Below are 20,566 nucleotides of genomic sequence, written 5' to 3'. Positions count from 1 at the left end.
TTAACGGTCTTATAAACTTTACAAAAGATTATTCTACTTCTGAAGCAACCAATATGCTGTTTTTCATTGACCGCTCAGAATCACCAGATANAAAAATAATCAATGAATTAAATAAAGATTTTCAAACTTTTGCTAAAGAAAATACTAATAAATTAAAAATATTAGAAGAAGATCACATAACAGATAAAACTAATTCAGAAAAAAATATTAATGAATTAAATTTAAGTGTTAATAATTTCTTAATAGAAACGGGTAAAAAATTTCAAACATTAGATAGTAGATGTCTAAAAATGCATAATGGTGCTTTCAATGCAAAAAAATAAAAGAATTGGTAATGTTGATGATCCAATGGAAGACAAAAATGTTGTGAATAAAACATATTTTGAGAATAATGCTTTAACCATAAATGATGAGGATGTGTTTGATGCAAAAAATAAAAAAATAATAAATGTATCACAACCTACATCTAACTTTGAGGTTGCCACTAAATTTTATGTAGATAATCGCATCTTTATTCTTAGTCAAGTTGATACAAAAGACAACAATATACTTTCAAGAACTGAAAATGGATTATATGTTCCTCCCGCTCTTTTATTGAATAATGATTTTTATGATTCTGATAATAAAAGAAAAACTAATTTAAAAAATCCAATTAATGACACGGATGCTGTTACAAAATCATATCTCGAAAATCATTTCAAAATTAACCATTCATTCATCTTAAGAGGTTATCGGCATTTACAAAAACCAGCAGAAGATGTAAAATGTCATTTAACCTTAGGCGATCTTCTTATTAGTGATAGTCATTTAAATAAATATAGTACGCATTATATATCAGAATCTAATAGTTTCATTAGTAAGATTTATTTTAGATGAAATTTTTCAATATCTTCTTTATCTGTGGGTATATTTATCAATGAAAAATTAGCAATTTCTTTTAAAAATGAGGAAGAACATATCCCTTTAATCATAAAAGAAACTATTCCATTCAATATAAGAGATAAAATTGAAGTTAAAACTATAGAAAAATATGAGGAAGTCATTCAAATACCTTTAAGATATTTTATTTCATTATTTATAAATTATATTGATTAAATTTTTTCCTATATAAATGGAGACATTGAAAAAACTAAACAATATTGGTAAACTTCAAAATATTCCAACAAAGAAACTAAACGAGTTGGAAATTGATTATGAATATCCTATTGATTATTTTAAAACAGTGTCAACACGCTTTGGTGATAAAAAATTAGTAGTTCTTAGGGATGAAGAATGAATTTCAAGTTTTTCTTCCTGATAGATTTAATAAAAACTTAAAGGATAAAGATTTAGATGATATGAAAGATTTAAAATTTGTAGACAAGGCTATGAAAAATTGTGGGAAAATATAGGCCTATAAAGCTCATATTAATGAATTTGTTTGACTTTTTTTATATTTACTTTTTATAATAAATCAACGAGATTTCATCGATGTTAATTTTATCTTTAAATTCAGTGAATTTTACTATTGATTTTGGTTAAATTCATTTAATTTTAAAGATCTTAAATTTTTTGGGGCAGAGTAGACATGTTTATTCTACTATTGACAGTTTAATGCATCGATATATATGTGCTGTCTATAAAGGGAAAGATGCCTGCAGGAACGTCTTATGTGGAAAAACCAGTCTCTATTCAATTGTTAGACACGTGAATAAAAAAATATCGGAAAACACACAGCCAGCCTGGGTTAAAACGGCTAGCTGCTAGCTCTCAATGTAAAAGCAAACACAAATGATAAAAAAGTTTACACGTTAGAATAAATTATTATTGGCATATTTATTCTCATATAAAAATATATTGACAGTCAAAACTTTCTCTTAAGCATGCGGCGTATGCTAAGCAAGCCCAGAGAATTCGCCCCTGACAATACGTTACTTGGCACACATGTATAAGACACTTGGTGAACGATCGCCCTAAAGATCGGGTGCGCGGCCGTTATATCCCCATCAGGGGCCTTAGGGTGCGACTATGCAGACGCGAATTTAGAGCGAGCGAGAGGTTGCTAGCGATTTTCGCAACCTCTCGCTCCCGAGTTTTCGCAAAGAAAAACCATGCACAAACGCGAAGCGAGAAATAACGCTGTCGAGAGCGAATTTCTGGTTCTCGCACATATCTGACAGGTTTTGATATTTATCGCTTCTCGCCTCTTCTCGCCACATATTCTCGCTCGCTCAGAAAATTCGCTCTCTCGCGTCTGCATAGTCGCACCCTAAGTCTCGAGTTTTTCGTGTTACAATTCCCAACGTGTTGAAGGTGTCACGTGGTACCATCTCACACACTGACGTCAAATTGGTAGTCTCGAGTTCAAACTCACGTGCTTTCCCATCTCACCATGCGAGTTGCTACTCACGTTGAGTCGAGCATGTGAGATCGCTACACGAAAGTAAAAATGGCTGACGGATACGCAATTCTTATCGCTATCGAAGAGTTAGCCGAAAGACGTTGTTTGAGAAGGCAACGAATTTTTCGACCACGAGTAGATGACATTTCTTTTCGTGCCAAGTCAATACTAATAAAAAAAAACGTTAATTCATAATTGATAAATGTATACAGCAAATTTGTCTAAAAATAAAAAGAAGTATCTAATTCATCGAAAAAGAGTATTAAAATGATAGTAAATTATATGTATAGATTATTAAAAGCATAGACACTACATTAAGATTATTTATTAATCAGAAGTGTTAAGTTCTGATTAATAAATAATCTTAATAGACAAAACAATTTAAGAAATAGATCAAGGAAGAAAACTATATGAAGAAAGGATTAAGTTTAAATACATTTTCCATTACATAACGGATTTTTTAGGTTCAACACACGCAATTAATTTTTCAAGTAATTCTCTCCACAAAGCGAATTGTCTTTTTCTTGTAAATTCGTTGTCGAATTTTCCGCTGTTCATTTTCTTATTATTTTCTATATATGTTACTAATATTTCTTTTTGTTCTTCGCTTATTTTTTAAAATAAAACATTCGAGGTTTTCATTTTGTTTCTGCGTACTATATTGCCACAAGACAACTTTTAACTGTAGCACGTGTAAACTAATTCGCGTTGATTTGTTTACAACTTGTTACAGTTAAGTTGATTGGTCGAATCATTATAGTCGCAAACCCAGATGCATTGTAAATAATCCCATCATGCTTATCGACAAACGTAAACAAGTGAATATGAGCTACTTCCGCTCGCCTTTCGAGTTCACTCGAAGGGTCTAACTCGAGACTACCGATTATGTGAGTCATAGTAACACGAGTGAGTTCGATGACGTCAGTTCGAGTACAACACGAAAAACTCGAGACTAAGGGCCCAGGTCTGGGAAGTACAGTACATCGTGTGACTTTGTTTTCTAGTGATTTGTGTCATCGATAAGCAAAGGAAATTTGACTTGTCGTCAGATTCACACCGAAATGTATTTTTTATAAATAAAAAATTTTAAATATGAGTTTATCCTAATTTCATGTATCAAAGTAATGATAAATTGATAGAAAATAATTTTTCTGGAAATTCATAATTCTAAAGTTATTTTAATAAACAAAAAAATTTATTCACTGTATCATAATAAATGTAAGTTAATTTTTAATAACTAATAATAATAAAATATTTAATATCGAAAATATTACATGATTACTAAAGAAATACAAAATTTATTAAATACATTAATTATAAAACAAAACAATCTGTACAATAACACAATTACATATAGTAATAAATACAATACAATAATCTAGTCCTATATGGACATCATTAATTTATTTTTCTGACAACCAACAGAATAAAAGTTAAAATCAAGGGAAATTCAAGTTAAAAAAATAAATAAATAAATCATTAAATCGAAGGAAATTTAACATTGTTTCAATTAGCTGGATTGAGAACAATATATAATGTGAGAATTTATAATATACTTCACCAAAAGAAATCAAAGGTTTGCATATGCCTATATTGTGAAGTAAAATAATAGTCTATTAATTTAAAATGAATATATTCGTAATAAAAAAAAATAATAGCCCTACATTTAATTAAAAATTACTTACCATTTTCAGAGGTAAATTGATATTTCTGTAAAGTCCAGTTGTTATTTGTGTTCAGATATAAGACGAGCCTTTAATAAGTCACGAAAAAGAAATGTATTGTTATAGTTACAATACATTTCGAAGTTCTTAATTTTCTACTTATAATATTGCTCTCTTTTTAAAAAATCTCTTTTATATTTTCTCTTTTATCGCATATATCATAAATTTTATTATAATTATTTATTTTTCTTAAAAACTGGATTGTTTTATCAGATTTTTTTATGAACTTTTCTTAAATAAATGTACAGGTTTTTGTTTTTTATAAGCTGGAGATTGCACTCAATTTTTATCATTTTATTTCTTTCAAATTATCGTACATTAAAATGGTTTAATTAAGTGTAAATATAGTAATATATATATATTGTTCTTTCGTATATAATCAAGGTATAATTTTATCTGTATCGAGAATCAAATGTTGGAACAATAAACACAACGAAAACACATGGGCGCGTTGCGAAATAACTTGCAATAACTGACGAGAACTAAATATTACACGCTGTGTATGAAATATGTAAGCGTATAAGGGGAAAAAAATAAACTTTTTACTGTATTTTTCCGTTCCTCGTTACTAAGAAAAATATGAAAACTCGTTCTTCTCTACTTAACCTACCTCTAATTAGTAGGAGGAGCCAAGAATTTAATCCAGCCAATAAACTGTCATGCAATTCTTCCCGTGCCGGTTTAGAATTGTAGAAGTGGGCGGAGTCAGAATAGCACAAACAATTCCGGGAAATCAGCGTAGTAGTTTTGGCAAAAGTTCTGTTTTATTGAAACCTGTTGACTACGTCTCCGTCATCGTGTTAAGTCGATCGTCATACATTATGTAAGTTTTATATTTGATTTCCTACGAGTTTATTCAATAATTGTAGAAAGGGTGCTCTATCATTTATTGGACCCCTTTAAAATCGACATTTACTTTTCCAAACTGTTCAATTTTTGATAATTATTGTTAATTTTGGTATTTTTTATACATTGAGGTGTGTAATGTTACGATTACATGTATTTTTTGAACGAAATGATCTTCGAAAGTTGCAGTTATTTCTTTTCGCTCGTGTATACAATTAGTCGAAATTCCTCTTATAGAAGATAATCACGTGTTAACGAACTCTATGCCAATCGCCCTCTTTCGGCCAAAATATAGAATTTTCCTAACCTAATTGCACCTAAACTGTATATAGCGACTCCAGTCAAGAAAACTATTAGGTGAAGTTTAAAAAAATTGATTTTCTTTACAGACTTTACATACAATTTTTTTATTATTTGATATTCGTTTTTGATAGAAAAATTGATATACTAATGTTATTTATTAAAAAAAATTTTTAATTGACAATTAAACTTTTATAATTAGGTGTATTTTTTATATTAATTTCTATTTTTATGATATATTTTATTTCTTCATAATACAAATTTAATGTAATAATACAAAATACAAATACAAAGTACTGTACAAAATACAATAAAATACTTCGTAATACCAAATACAAATGTAAATAGAAATCTTTTTAATTTCTGTCAAAGTATATTTTAATCATTATTTTGCCAATATGTAAAACGCATGAACGATCAAATTCTTGAAAAATTCTATGTCATAGATACAATCAAGGAACTTTATAAACTTTTTCCACCGGATAGTACAGTACTTCCTCCTTGAGTGACACAATAATTACTCACCGAGGGAAATTAGACAAAATCGCATATTGGAGCAATCGGCAACTTCCCCGAAAATGGGCAATAGAATGACCGGGCTCACCCCGAATAAAAGGAAAAAGAATTGATGACGACAGAGAGTCCTCCTGTCAAAATTTGCATGCTTATCCCTGCTGTGCTCCACCGCCGATCTTCTAAGGAGGTCGTTGACCGGACCTTAGCCAGTCCGAGCTAATGAACAATCAATTGAAATTCATTTTGAATATTGGGATTGAATGCTTGTTGGATTCAAAACCACCATAACCAGCAGAAGACACGTCTTCCTTCCCTCCGGGACGTACAAAACCGATTCTCACCGATTCACGTATTTACTGACACGCATCCGACTTGTAAACTCTCTCTCTCTCTCTCTCTCTGTTCGACGCGCTTATAGAATTGATTCTTCCATTTATGTTACCCTTGTAAATTAGCGATGATCTTTACAAATAAATTGTCATTACAGTAATACCCCGAACTTACGTGATAGGTGGGACCGAGTGATAACCGCGTAAGTCGAATTCGCGTAAGTCGGGGTATAATTTCGCATATAAATACATACAAATAATTTTTAATTGGGGCCGGAGACTAAAGAAAACAATAATTTAGAAAAAAATGTTTAATAAAATCTTAGATAATACATATGTATAACAAATTAGGAGGCCTATATTATTTTACAATTTTTCACATTTACTTGATTATTACGCCATAATTTTAACATTCTCCACGTTTCTTTATGCAGCGAGAGTGTAGCGAAATGACGTCACGAGCAGTGTTGGCCAATTAAAAACCAATTTCAGTGTGTTCGCTGTAAAGCGCTTCTCGAGCTCTGCATAAAGAAACGGGGGGATTGTTTCCATCTCAGCGATAATCAGTGGCCTACCGTAGTGGGGGCGGCAGGGGCGGCAAAATTTCACAACAAACAATAATAATAATTTGTAAAAATTTGAAACATCCTAATCTATACTCGCATCGCGCCTACGATAGTGCTATCGTCCGGACAGTCCGGAAATCGGCTCGCCGGGTGAACTAGTAACTTTTTCATCCGAGGAGTTCCTTCGAAACCTGTTGACCTTTTTTTTTGCTTGTACGATTCATTCGCGTTCATATACACCACTAATATCCAATAGAACTATTTTAAACAAGTCGCTGCACTACCACCGAATTTTTCATTGCTTGTTCTGTGACAAAACTTAATTTTGGTCTTTTAAATTGAAATACCTAAATAAGGGGGGCCGAGATTTTCCTCCGCCCTGGGCGGCTGACACCTACGGTACGCCACTGGCGATAATACTGTGACGTTTACGAATGACGCTTGAATTTAAAGATTGAGCATTTTTCACAGCTTCGAGAATTTTTTCTTTGCCTTTTATAATTGTTCTGACCGACAATTCCGGTGGATCAAACTTCTTTGCCAATTCACAAATTTTCATTTTTGTATCGAAGTCTTTAATAATGGGTACGTTCGTAAAGTCAAACGAGTTAAACGCGTTAGTAACGAATCGTTCGAAAAGTCTAACGAAATAGGAATAACGATGACGTCATTCTCGTTTAACTCGTTCGACTTTACGAACGTATCCAATGTTAACTTTACATTGCAAAGATAAAGTTTTTCTTTTCTTGTTTGATGCAGAAGAATTAGTTCTACTTCGTTTAGATGATATAGTAGAGTCTCTCGAGTCTCTGTAGATATAACAAACACAGAAATAAATAACACAAAATAAATTGTAGCTATGTGTGGATTCCGCGCGACACATCCGAACATGTAAGCTGTTCAGCTTACATGTTCGGATAGTGTGGGGAGTGAGTAATCAAGGGTTGCGTGGCGCTCAAACAAAAGACGAATCGACGAGGTTTGTAACTCCGGGTTCGCGTAAGTCGGAGTATTACTGTATTTTATGTTTAAATGCATTGTGTAGTGTGTTATTTCCTGATCTCCCTGTCTCTCTAACTTTCCCTCCTCCATCTGCCCACATTTATTCCCATACGTAGCGGCATGCGCGCGTTCCACAAATGCGCGGAAAGCACAATCGAAGGTTTCTGTGTTTGCCAGAATACACAGTGGTGTCAGAAGCATAATATGGGGGCGCTTCACAGATTCCACACAATTATTATGAATTATTAATTTCAATTACTGTAGTCTTGTAGTAGCTAGTTCGCATGAGTTCTAGGCTATATCGCCCCATGATAAAGTGTGACATAATTGTCATGTAATAGTAGTTGTATGCATTTATGATGGTAGTAATGCAGAGAATAATGCCATCTGGGAGGTCTTTTAAGATTAATTGATCCTTATTCTGTGTTACAGATGTGGAGAAAACCCAGAAAACTCCACATGGCCAGCCCGTCCAAGCAAGGTGCGAACCCACAACCGAACTCCCAGTGTTCAGGGGACAGAACCGCTTGGCCACTGGTGGGCCCAATTACTGTATTTTATTTTATATTTTAAAGTATGTCTTCCATGCACAAATATTTATTCTATTTAATAAATCTCTGTTCTGTTTCATAAGTTCCATAATGGCGTTATAAAACCTGTCAGAAAACTAAAACTTTATTACAAACAGTCTATAGACTAATACTAGTCTGAGACTATGTTTTAATGTTGTAATTTAAACAAGATTTTTTTAAAACTCTTTTCACCATGTCGGCACTAAGAGGGCCTCTTTAAGCAAGTCCACTTCAAGTCATTTCAAGTACATCGGACCTTGGCCATATCTCTCTGCCAATTTGGGAACTGGCCAAAATTTGGGCTTTGGCCATAACATATATATCTTAACTTAAATGAGAATGGATTTAAAAATGGTTGATAGAATAGCAGTGGCGTGCCGTCCATAGAAGCTGTGGAAGCATCGCTTGCCTTGTATTTTCTAAAATATAAATACTTATCAATGCGATTATTTTCATATTTTAACGTACTTTGAATTACTTAATATTTTATTATAACTGCATTGTGTATCTTGTTACAAATTTCTATATATGTGGATAACAATGATAAGATTGCTATTGTATATTTGAATATAAATTGGTATATGCATATTCCCAACGGAAACACCAAATTGTCGAATAAGGGACAGCTTCCACGGCAAAAATATTTGAATCCTGTAAAGCAGCCAGATTATATGCATTCGCACAGAGCACCAACCTCGCAGTTTAACTGGTGGATGCTACTCTCCAAAATATTGTATAACGCTTCCAATGATTCTATCCAGGGCCGGCACAGCTTCCCTCTCATCAAATGTCACCACATGCCACTGTAGAATAGAGTGATGAGGAAAAAATATTTTACAAATAGAAATTGGTTACTTGTATAAGTCTAAAAATACTTAATCAACAAAAAGACTTATTCTCTCTCATTTATCCTTAGTTTACTTTGGTTCTTATTCTTATCCAAAATATTGTATAACGCTTCCAATGATTCTATCCAGGGCTGGCACAGCTTCCCTGTCATCAGTCCTGACTCTTAACAGGGCTGGCACAGCTTCCCTGTTAAGAGTCCTTGTGTAATTTGATAATTTTACCTGTGTTTAACTATTTAAATATTAATTACTAATTACAGTAGATCCCCCTATAAGACGGTAGATACGTTCCGTTCTTTATGAATCAATTTTGTAGGAATCATAGTTTACGGACTACGGCTGTTTGAAAGGTTTTCTTTCATAAAATTAATCGATTCTAGACTAATTCGACTCAACATTTCCAAAATACGTATATTTTTTTTAAAATAATCCGTATAAACTACGTTATAAACAAAAAATTGTAGGATTACTTACCGAGTGTGTACCCTTTGACTACGCTCGTTGCTAAAGCTTGGTTTCGTCGCGGAACAGCGCATCAAATTGCGGCCGCGATTTCTGATATTATTTTTCTGCGAAAACTTCGTTGACCTTTGGAGACATCCTTAATATAAATAATTTTTATGGCCGTTAAATAAGAAATGTTTCTTTCACAAGAAATGTATAAAATTACAGTACTGGACAGACGATAGGTCGCCTAACTCGCCGTAGCGTGACGCTAGACGGCGAAAAATATATATTTAATTATAATAAAGTTACAATAAATTAAGTTAATATATAATTATATATACAGTACCTAATTTATATATAATTAATATATAATTATATGTACAGTACCTAATTTATATATAATTATATGAACAGACGATACTAAACTCAATTTATCCGCCTAAACGTCCGTAGCGTGGCGCTACGGACGGCGGGAAAGTAGTTCGGCTGCCCGATGACGTTTTACGTATTATAGGAGTTATTTTTACCGTTATTTACGGATACTGCCACAATTTTTATAGGAATCATAACTATAGGAAACGGTTTTATAGGGGGATCTACTGTAAATAATTAAAGCAATTCAGTCAAATCTTATAATTTAAATATATTGATGTTTCTAACTCAAAGCTGAAACTTTAAATTCATGATTTGGCTCAATGGTTTGAAAAATATTTTTGCAAATAAAAATACTAATTTCTATATTTCAGTCTGTTTCTTTCATATTTAGAAAAACATTCAATGATTTAAATGATACTTAAAAATTATTTTACAGAAATTGTTCAACCATCAGCATCTTCTCTATATAAAATGGAAAATATACCTGGATATGAAGGAGTTACAACTACACCAAGTAAATATTTTTATTAAAATTAATATGTAGCAATGTATTTAATTAATATGATAATTAGCATTTGCATGAATTAAATGATATATTAACTTAAAAAATAAAAACCATTCTTGTAGGGATGACATGTGCAATTAAATAATAATAATAAATATAATTACTTATTATAGTATAAAACTTTTCATTTATGATGAATGATAAATAAGATCTCCTATCATAGCATACCATGAAGTTTGGAGATAGAAACACTTAATCATTATCATGTAGTAGCCATGAGTAGATGCAAAGCCTGTTTCTTGTGTTGCATCAAACAGTCAATTCAAATTTAATCCTTTGACTATAAACTTTTTATAGATTGAGTTTGCTTCTGATCAGTTGATCCAGTGGTGAATTATTGGATGGGTATATGAGGTGTATTTCTTGGGCCCACATTCATAGGGGTCACAAATCAACAAAAAATGTCATCTTAAAGCTGTAACTAACACAAAAGTCTTTTTTACAAAAATAAAAAATGACATGATAATATGATAATCACTGTTAGAGTTATACAAATATACATACCACACATCACTTGCTAGTTAGTAATGAGCTGATAATCTGAGGCAAGGAAATTTTCTGCATATAGTTAAACATACAGAAATCAATATATATCTTGACTGGCATGTGTGGCTTTTTCAAAGTGGCATATTCAGCTTTCTAGTTCATAAAATGTTAAACATGAACTTGTCTGATTCATTTCATACAAAATAGCAATCACTGATTGAATTTTTAGCATTGAAAGATTGTGTATAATGAAAAAACAAATTATTTCAGTTCAGTGGGAACCTCCAGATCAGACAAGATAAGTATTTTTCAGAGTAAGACCAAAATGAATTTTTTCTTGTACCATGCTAACACAAGGCCACATTGCAGTAAGGAAACAGAAAAAATACTTAAAAACTTAAAGTTACAGGATATTGGTCTGCAATTTGAAATTGCAGACCAATATTTTTCCACTGTCATCCATCTATATCCATCTGTCTTTCTTTAATTTCGAGAACAGAGTTAGATAGATGAAATCCAAGACCAGATGTGGAAACCTTAGGGACAAGAGGCCCCGATTAACTATATATGAACTTCCAATGCAAGCTGGAAGTAATGTTATTTCTATTTAAAATGCTTTTCCCCTGAAAGCAGTTAATATATGACCAGTACGACTCTATTGTTAAAGGAAAAGTATTATGTACAGTACAAGGGCAAGCCACTAGTAATTTGAGGTGGAGAACATTTGCAGCCCAGTATTTATATATTTGCTTGTTCCATCTTTTCCTTTCAGTCCAGACTGGTGCCATCAGACTTCAAATTATTCCTAAAATTAAAGGTGATGTTGAAAGGTCTTAGTTTTTCATTAGATGTTATAATATAGAATTGGTCATGGAAAAATCAAAATATTTTTTATGCAAGAAATGCAAAACTAGGTTGAATGTTTGGAAAAATATATTGCTCTAAATGGTGACTAGGTTCAAAACAAATGTGACTAGTTATAAAAAAAGTAGTAAATTATTCTACTTTATCTGAAACTAATTTTATAGCAGTGAAAACCTTATCAATTAATCTGCATATTAATTAAATTATTAAGTTTGTAACTAATNGCACTCTTTCTCATAAATAAATTTTGAATAACATTTTAATTGTAGAATTTATTTATCTAACAAACAGATAACAGAATTATATATAAATGTTATATAGATAAATTAAGGACTGTAAACTTATTTTTTATATTGTAATTAATATAGTTTTACATTATTTCTTTGCAAACCTTAAGATCTAAATCAGTGTTTCTCAATCCACTCAATCAACTCACACAGTCTTTTAAGAAAATTATAGAACCTACCGAGGAACCTCTACATGTTCATATCCCATCCCATCAGTTGAACTATAATTTCTGGTATCTTTAAAAAAAACAGAATAAAACAGCAGCAATTACTCATCATTTAAAAGGCTTTTTAATGAAGCAGTGATGAATTTGTTCAGGTACTATCTACAGTTAAATGATTAATGTTGAATGTTAATTGTTTTTCTCTGCTATTATGCATTTTAACCTCACTCTTACATTCTTTCATGAAACCCAGTTTGAGAAACACTGATCTAAAATAAACTAAAAGCAGCCATTATCTGAAACTTTAAAATAAATTTTAAAATGAAAAAATTTTTCTTCTAGAAAATATTAAAGCAGAAACAATATGTGATAAAAGTCTCACCTGGTTCGAATGTCGACAACATTAAATTTGACTTTTTCTTGCTGTCTGCCCAAGAATATAACATTCCATACCAATCTGCCCTTTAAAATAAAATATTTATTAAACTATTTCACTTATTAAAACTCAAGAAATTACAAAATTCAACATTTACCCCATCATCCAATTAACTAGGAACACATGTCTCAAACGAGGGATGTTCTTGTAATAACTTTCTCACCATCTTCTTTCTTTTCCCAAAAGGAAAGAAAAGTAAGAACTTGGTTAAAAAGCAAAGGGATCAGAACTTTTCCCTGCTGGTTATGAAGAAGTAAAAATTCCAGGAAAAACAGGTTATTCTAAAGGAAATAAAGGTTTAGTAGTCAGTTACTGGATCAAAATTTTGGTTGGATAAATTGTGGATTGTTATACTTCCTTAGCATTTGTTCAATACAATAGAATCGGGTAAGAGATAATGTTTGTACACAAGTACACAAAAAGATATAAACATATGAACATTGCCATTCTTCATCCCAGATCTACATAATATTGAGCTTTTACTAAGGAGCATCAAAGCATAGTTGAGGTTTGCATCAACCACTATTTGGATCTGACCAAGAGAATGTCAATAGAACAAAAACCTCACATATTTTAATTGAAGCAGTTTTATATTATTTACCAATTTAATATTTCATTATTCATAATATTTTTTTATATTTATAATTTTTAAAATTTTTTTTTTATTTAGAAACTGTAGTACCGCCAATTAATTCAGGTCGTCCAAGTGTTCCTCCTACTATAAATCCTCAAACTGTTCAAAGGTAATTTAAGAATTATGTAACAAATTCAGTTATTTTTGTAATGCTAAAAATTAAAATAAATTATATCAAACATCACAAGCCCAATATGTATATAGAAACAACCAAACAATTACCTTAAATAACTTGGCTATAACTCTGCTAATTTAATGATTAATACTATATAATTTGCTACTAAATTATTAATTTAGTTAAGAGATGGTGTCTGACTTCTATCTCTAGTAGCAAATTTAAGGTGATCATTTGGTTATGTTTTTAAAATAAATTGATTCAATTTCAAGTCTAAATTAAATAAATAACTTTTATTATTTTAAATGGTTTATATAAAAGGTGGTTATAATTAAAGTTGTCCTACTCAGACCTGTCTAGAGCCCGTTCTCATGGATGTATTTTGATGAAACTTGGTATATATGTCAGTCACACATTCAACACACCTTACAGCATTGTGAGGCGTTTTGAACATGTAATTGATGCAAATGGATTGCACATTGAACAAATGTTGTGAATAAAAACCTTTTTGCATGTTTCCATTTTATGCTTCTTGTTCTTCATGCACCATTTTTTCACCTAGTGGTAAAAGTTTAAACTAAATATTTTTTTTGCACTTTCCTTTTCCCCATGGTCCATGTAACATATACACCAAGTTTCACCAAAATACATCCACGAGAACGGGCTCTAGACAGGTCTTAGTAGGGCAACTTTAATTATAACCACCCTGTATTTTAATGTTTTATATTTGTTTTCTTTCATATGAATGCCATTTAATTTTTATATAGTTTTGTTTAAAATGTTCGTAATTTGAAAAAGACATCAAATCTTAGTAGCATAATTATTCTCTACTTTTTTGTAAATTTGAAATTTTATATTATTTTGGAATTTATTTTAAAAATTTCAAGAAGTATTTTCATAGATATGAATATGATTGGAAGTTTTAAAACTGTATAGAATAGTTAAGCACTAAAAATAATTATGCCAAATTTTTTCAAAAGCATAAATCAAACATAAAATTTAATCAAAAGGAAAAATTCTAGAAATGCACTTATCTAATTTTAGCTTTATCAGAAATCACTGAAAAATGTTTTGCCCTAAAACCTTAACAATAGGCTGCAGCCTATAGTTATATTCACATATATATAAACATTATATTTATAAAATTCAATGTGTGCACCTTTTAACAGTAGATATGTTGATGACATCATCATCTGGAAGGTCAATCCTGCACTGAAAAACTTCCTAGACTGCCTTAACAATCACCCATACAGTCCTTCCTTAAAGGTGAAACAACATATAGCTCATGCCTGGTCCACTTTCTTGATATACTTGTTAAGTAGATAATAGGTGCTAACAACCAAGATATACTATAAGGATGCATATTTGTCTGTTTATAATGCATCATTCATATGATCCCTGGACATACAAGACTTTTGCTTTTTGATCTTTGGTATAGAGGCCTTTATCCACTCCACAACACTGCAAGACAGAAATAGAATGTCATTTGGAAGAACTCCTGAGTTCTTCCAAATGACATTCTATTTCTATTCTAGGAGGCTTCATAGGTTTCATAGGAGGCTTTGCTGTTGTCACATCTGAAGAAGAACTCAGAAAGAGTTAGAAAATGTTTGTGCAGAGACCGTTTTTTGTTTTCTTTACCCCGGGTAATTGGTTCTGTGTTCATTATTACATTACATTTCTACACTTGTAGTGCAACGTGGTTTTTCATAGGAGACTTTGCACAATGAATACAAAGCACCAGAACTCCATGTCAACAACCCAGCAAGGAAAAATTCTCTAGTTTGCTTAGCATGCACTGCATGCTTAAGAGAAAGTTTTGACTGTCAATATATTTTCTATATGAGAACAAATATGCCAATAATAATTTATTACAACATGTAAAACTCTTTTATCATTTGTGTTTGCTTTTACATTGACAGCTATCTGCAGCCATTTTAAGTCAGTGCGATGCTTGCGGGAACTTGATCCTTGCTCATGTGGAGGTTTGCCACAGCAAACAAGTGTGCGCAAGACATCATTCAAAGCATTTAACACAGCCAGATTGTATCGAAAGCTTGCTTACCCAGTCAGCATACATGTATTGTGTACAGGAGCGGATCTACATAGGGACTAATAGGGTTTAAGCCCTGGGCCCTCAGTGTCAAGGACCCATAAAATTTGAATTATTATCATAAATTTTTAATACTTTTTCATTATAATATATTTCACGTAAGTATTTCATGTGTAGATATAATGGACTTTATACTTTTTTCATTCACACCAAATAACGTTACTGCATATTGTTTAATGCTAGAGATAGGCCTATTATTCTTATCATAACTTTCAGCATGCCCAAAAATTTTGGTCAGGATTCGCCCAACAACTAGTGAGGAAATTTATACCTATTATTTACAATGAGGCATTGACATATTTAAGGAAATTGCAAAGGCCTCTTCAGATCACATTTAGGAGAAGTCTTACTATTATATTATAGATTTTGATCATTTAAGAATTTAATACAATGAAACTGAATTATATTATTATAGAAGAGTAGGATTAACAGAGGAAGAAGTTCGAGAAGCACTTATTGAACATGTTTCTCAACATTGTTGTTATGGAAGTGATCCAGCTAAAAATATGGTTATTAGAGATATCACAATGTCAAGTGCATTTCATGTGAGTAATTTTAAAATATTTTATATGTGTAAAATTATTTTGTATTTAATTCCTTCATACTATATGATTATATATTACAGAACTGAATATTTTCATAAACAAATTTCATAAATTATCTCAAATTTCTGAAACATGATACTCTACTAGAATAAAAGTTGTGAAATATAATACAATATGCTTATAAAAATATGTACTACATAATTTTAATGAAGGGTGAACTACATACACTTGAAAAATTTAATGTCTTATATGCCTCCTAAAATATATTTTGGTCCCTAGTGTTAATGGCCCTCATCAGTTAGGTAATCCTCATTTAAATATAAGACAAAAAATTTTTAGAGATAAGGCATTAAATGTTTCAAGTGTATGATCACCCTTCATTAAAATTATGTACAGTACTACGTATTTGTATATTTTATTATATATTAAAAAAGGGATTAAAGGCTAATTAATATAAAAGTTATAAAATGTAAATTATTGAATATATATTAAAAATTTTTAAAAATTGAGGACCTAATATATTAAATAAATACATTATACTGTACTTTCTACAGATACATAATACATAATTCTCTTGAAGGGTTATCACACAATTGAAATCATTGTTGCCTTATAAGTATAATCTACTAAATATAAACAGATTAAAGGCTAGTTAAATTATATTAAGAATTTTTAATTCTATAAATTAATTATTATCTTGCAAACCTAATAGAGCAAAGGATATTGTTTGAGTGTGACTAAATGATGAAAAAACTGATAAATTCACAAATTAAATAACTAGAGTACTGGTAGGTATAACATCTGATTTTGTGAAGTTATCGGTCATGAATAAGTTACACTAAAATTACCTGTGCAAAATATTGAATGGTTAACTTTTTAGTTGTAAACTGATCCTTTCATTGTCTTGTTAATTTCAATATAAATTTCACAATATTAAAAAGTAAATATGATTCTTATAAAATACTTTTTATTTATTTTACTAAACATGAAAGTAATTTTTAAGTATAATTAAAAATTTAAAATACAGTAGAGTCCCATACAACACAGGGGATTTGTTATGCATTATAGGAAATTGCGTTAGCAAAATCTTCATTATCACACGATTTATGAAAGTTTAAACCTTGGCCTATAAGTTGAAGAAAAATGTATACCTCTGATCGACAAAATCTGAGGGTGTTGCTTACTTTATTTGCATGTCGTACGGGACTCTACTGTATATAAATATTGTAAAATGTGGAAGAAATACTACATAATCAATAAAAGAAATTTTACTACTATGAAAGCAGCAAAATAATTTACTTAGTATGTAAATTTGTATTAATTTATTGTTTAATATAATATGTAAAATTCTTATAGGAAATAATAATAAAATTTATTAAAATTGCTATATTTAATTCAATTTATTTCTTCTGGTATGCAACAAATGGTAATATTTTATTTATGTTTGTTGCACTTATTTACATTAAAGTTTAAATTTAATTATAAAATATTAAGTAATGAAATTTATCTTAAATCTTATTATTTAATAAGAAATCACTACAATATCAAAATACAGCAGAAAAAAGGGAAGAACAATTTTATTAAACTGTTCTTCCCTTTTTTCTGCTAGATTTTGGTATTGTAGTGATTTTTTACTTATTATTCTAATTACTTTGTTTTTTATTTTTCTCATTTAATATTTTTCTTGGAAATTTTCTGGAATTTTATTTATTAATGAACTGATATTTATATATTATTTTTAACTATTTATTTTTTTATATATATTTATTTTAGTTTTTATTTTTTAGTATAAATTAGAAACATTTGGAGAAAGTCGTGAAACAACATGGGCACACACTCCATACAATGGTAATTTTTGCTTTTCTTTTTAAGAACCACCAAACATTTATCAGAGTAGGCAAGAAAGTCCAGATTAATTTACATGTAAAAGACAATCTCACATATAGGATGAGGTGTGACTTTAAAGATCAAAATAAAGAAAATTATATTTATTAATACAATTCTAATTTTATTTCATTTAATCACAAATAAAATATCAAATGCATACATTATCCCACAAAAATTACTGGCATTTTAAACTGTAAGGAAAATTCTTGTAAAAATTGACATAATTTGTTCATGTAAAGCCAGACAATCGGGAACCATTTTTGCCAATTCTTAACAGTTGAATCCACTCTCCATTGATTACACTTATGAGTTTTTCCAAATTCTGATTTCTGAATAATCATCCATTTGCACATGGGAATGGATTAAAACTTATTTCAGGCTTCCGTGTGATTGTGGAATATCAATTTGGAATTCAATTCAAAAGCTTTGCTTTTCCTATTGCTATTTATCTTTACTCCTGACAATACACAAGGACAATAAAACAACCCAGATAAAATACTTTTGTTTTTAAACACCAGGGGGTAAGCATCCGGTAAAAAAATGGAAATACATGGTTTACAAAAATTATATATGCTTGGAAATATACTAATATACAAGTAATCGAGTTAGGCATATTACTAATAATTTATCTGTCTGTGTGAAAGCCAGGTTGATACTAGTGTGAGTATGGAATTCTTGTACATTACACTACAACAGTCATCAGTACTCATGTTCAAAATGTTTTCAACACACTCAGATAAAGTGTTGTTTACAATGCACAGCTTCACGTGTTACCAGGGACACCATCAACTGGGTGACAGACAACTGGATGACAGTCCACTGGGCTAACAGGGTGCCGGACATCTGTACAACAAAATAAGAGATAAACAATACACAAAATACAAATTTTTTGTTTTCTTTATAAAAATCACCATTCTTTTATATTAATATACTATCTGGTAAATTTAAATAATAATTTTTAAGAAGTGAGTTAATTGTTTCTTAAAAAATTAAAAGACCAATTTTTGTAATTAACAAACATATTTATACACATTAAAAATCATATTTACTTATTTTTACAACTAAATAGAAAAGTCTCGAAGGACAAATTTCTGAAACATGATACTCTACTAGAATAAAAGTTGTGAAATATAATACAATATGCTTATAAAAATATGTACTACATAATTTTAATGAAGGGTGAACTACATACACTTGAAAAATTTAATGTCTTATATGCCTCCTAAAATATATTTTGGTCCCTAGTGTTAATGGCCCTCATCAGTTAGGTAATCCTCATTTAAATATAAGACAAAAAATTTTTAGAGATAAGGCATTAAATGTTTCAAGTGTATGATCACCCTTCATTAAAATTATGTACAGTACTACGTATTTGTATATTTTATTATATATTAAAAAAGGGATTAAAGGCTAATTAATATAAAAGTTATAAAATGTAAATTATTGAATATATATTAAAAATTTTTAAAAATTGAGGACCTAATATATTAAATAAATACATTATACTGTACTTTCTACAGATACATAATACATAATTCTCTTGAAGGGTTATCACACAATTGAAATCATTGTTGCCTTATAAGTATAATCTACTAAATATAAACAGATTAAAGGCTAGTTAAATTATATTAAGAATTTTTAATTCTATAAATTAATTATTATCTTGCAAACCTAATAGAGCAAAGGATATTGTTTGAGTGTGACTAAATGATGAAAAAACTGATAAATTCACAAATTAAATAACTAGAGTACTGGTAGGTATAACATCTGATTTTGTGAAGTTATCGGTCATGAATAAGTTACACTAAAATTACCTGTGCAAAATATTGAATGGTTAACTTTTTAGTTGTAAACTGATCCTTTCATTGTCTTGTTAATTTCAATATAAATTTCACAATATTAAAAAGTAAATATGATTCTTATAAAATACTTTTTATTTATTTTACTAAACATGAAAGTAATTTTTAAGTATAATTAAAAATTTAAAATACAGTAGAGTCCCATACAACTTGGAAATACATTGTGTTATAGGAAATAGCATTACTGAAACATGTACAGTACTATCAGATGATTTTATGCAAGTTTAAACCTATGCCTAGTAGTTGAAAAAGAAAACGTATACTTTTGGATGACAAGATTAGAATTTTGTACGAATACTGGTCGCAATTTTTTTGTCATGTACAAATTCATGCTATATGGGAGTTCACTAATATTAAAATAAACACAACATACAATTTGGTACTAGATTTGTTGAAAGATATGATATGTTAATTCTTATCACATTAAATCAATATGTGAAGCTATAAATGCAATAATTTTTTTTAATTTTAAGACTTTAATTCTTAATTAAAGATTTGAATTAATATCAGTAATTGAAGATAATGGTATCATATAAGTGGAACAATAATTACAGTAGATCTCCCTATAAGACGGTAGATACGTTCCGTTCTTTATGAATCAATTTTGTAGGAATCATAGTTTACGGACTACGGCTGTTTGAAAGGTTTTCTTTCATAAAATTAATCGATTCTAGACTAATTCGACTCAACATTTCCAAAATACGTA

At 30.1% G+C, this 20,566-nt stretch overlaps 1 protein-coding gene across 3 annotated transcripts; it reads left to right on the top strand.

The window, feature by feature from the left end:
• Positions 1–4,772: 4,772 nt before the first annotated feature.
• LOC111631518 (protein SSUH2 homolog) lies at positions 4,773–18,104 on the top strand. 3 transcript variants are annotated; one of them, XM_023375772.1, is made up of 5 exons: positions 4,773–4,927; positions 10,342–10,419; positions 13,378–13,450; positions 15,985–16,114; positions 17,902–18,091. In XM_023375772.1, exons 2-5 carry the CDS (start codon positions 10,377–10,379, stop codon positions 17,983–17,985), a joined length of 330 nt encoding a protein of 109 aa, XP_023231540.1. In that variant the 5' UTR covers positions 4,773–4,927; positions 10,342–10,376; the 3' UTR covers positions 17,986–18,091. The 3 variants fall into 3 exon arrangements, with proteins under 3 accessions (XP_023231540.1, XP_023231542.1, XP_023231541.1); XM_023375774.1 differs by lacking the exon at positions 4,773–4,927 and adding an exon at positions 7,645–8,200 and having other exon boundaries at positions 17,902–18,104; XM_023375773.1 differs by lacking the exon at positions 4,773–4,927 and adding an exon at positions 8,219–8,237 and having other exon boundaries at positions 17,902–18,104.
• The last annotated feature ends 2,462 nt before the right edge of the window (positions 18,105–20,566 follow it).

The sequence above is a fragment of the Centruroides sculpturatus genome, unplaced genomic scaffold (assembly GCF_000671375.1).
Source record: "Centruroides sculpturatus isolate CEXI.00-Female unplaced genomic scaffold, Cexi_2.0 scaffold692, whole genome shotgun sequence".
Taxonomy (NCBI): domain Eukaryota; kingdom Metazoa; phylum Arthropoda; class Arachnida; order Scorpiones; family Buthidae; genus Centruroides; species Centruroides sculpturatus.
Note: the sequence above shows the minus strand (reverse complement) of the source record. Positions and strands in the feature narration are given on the sequence as shown.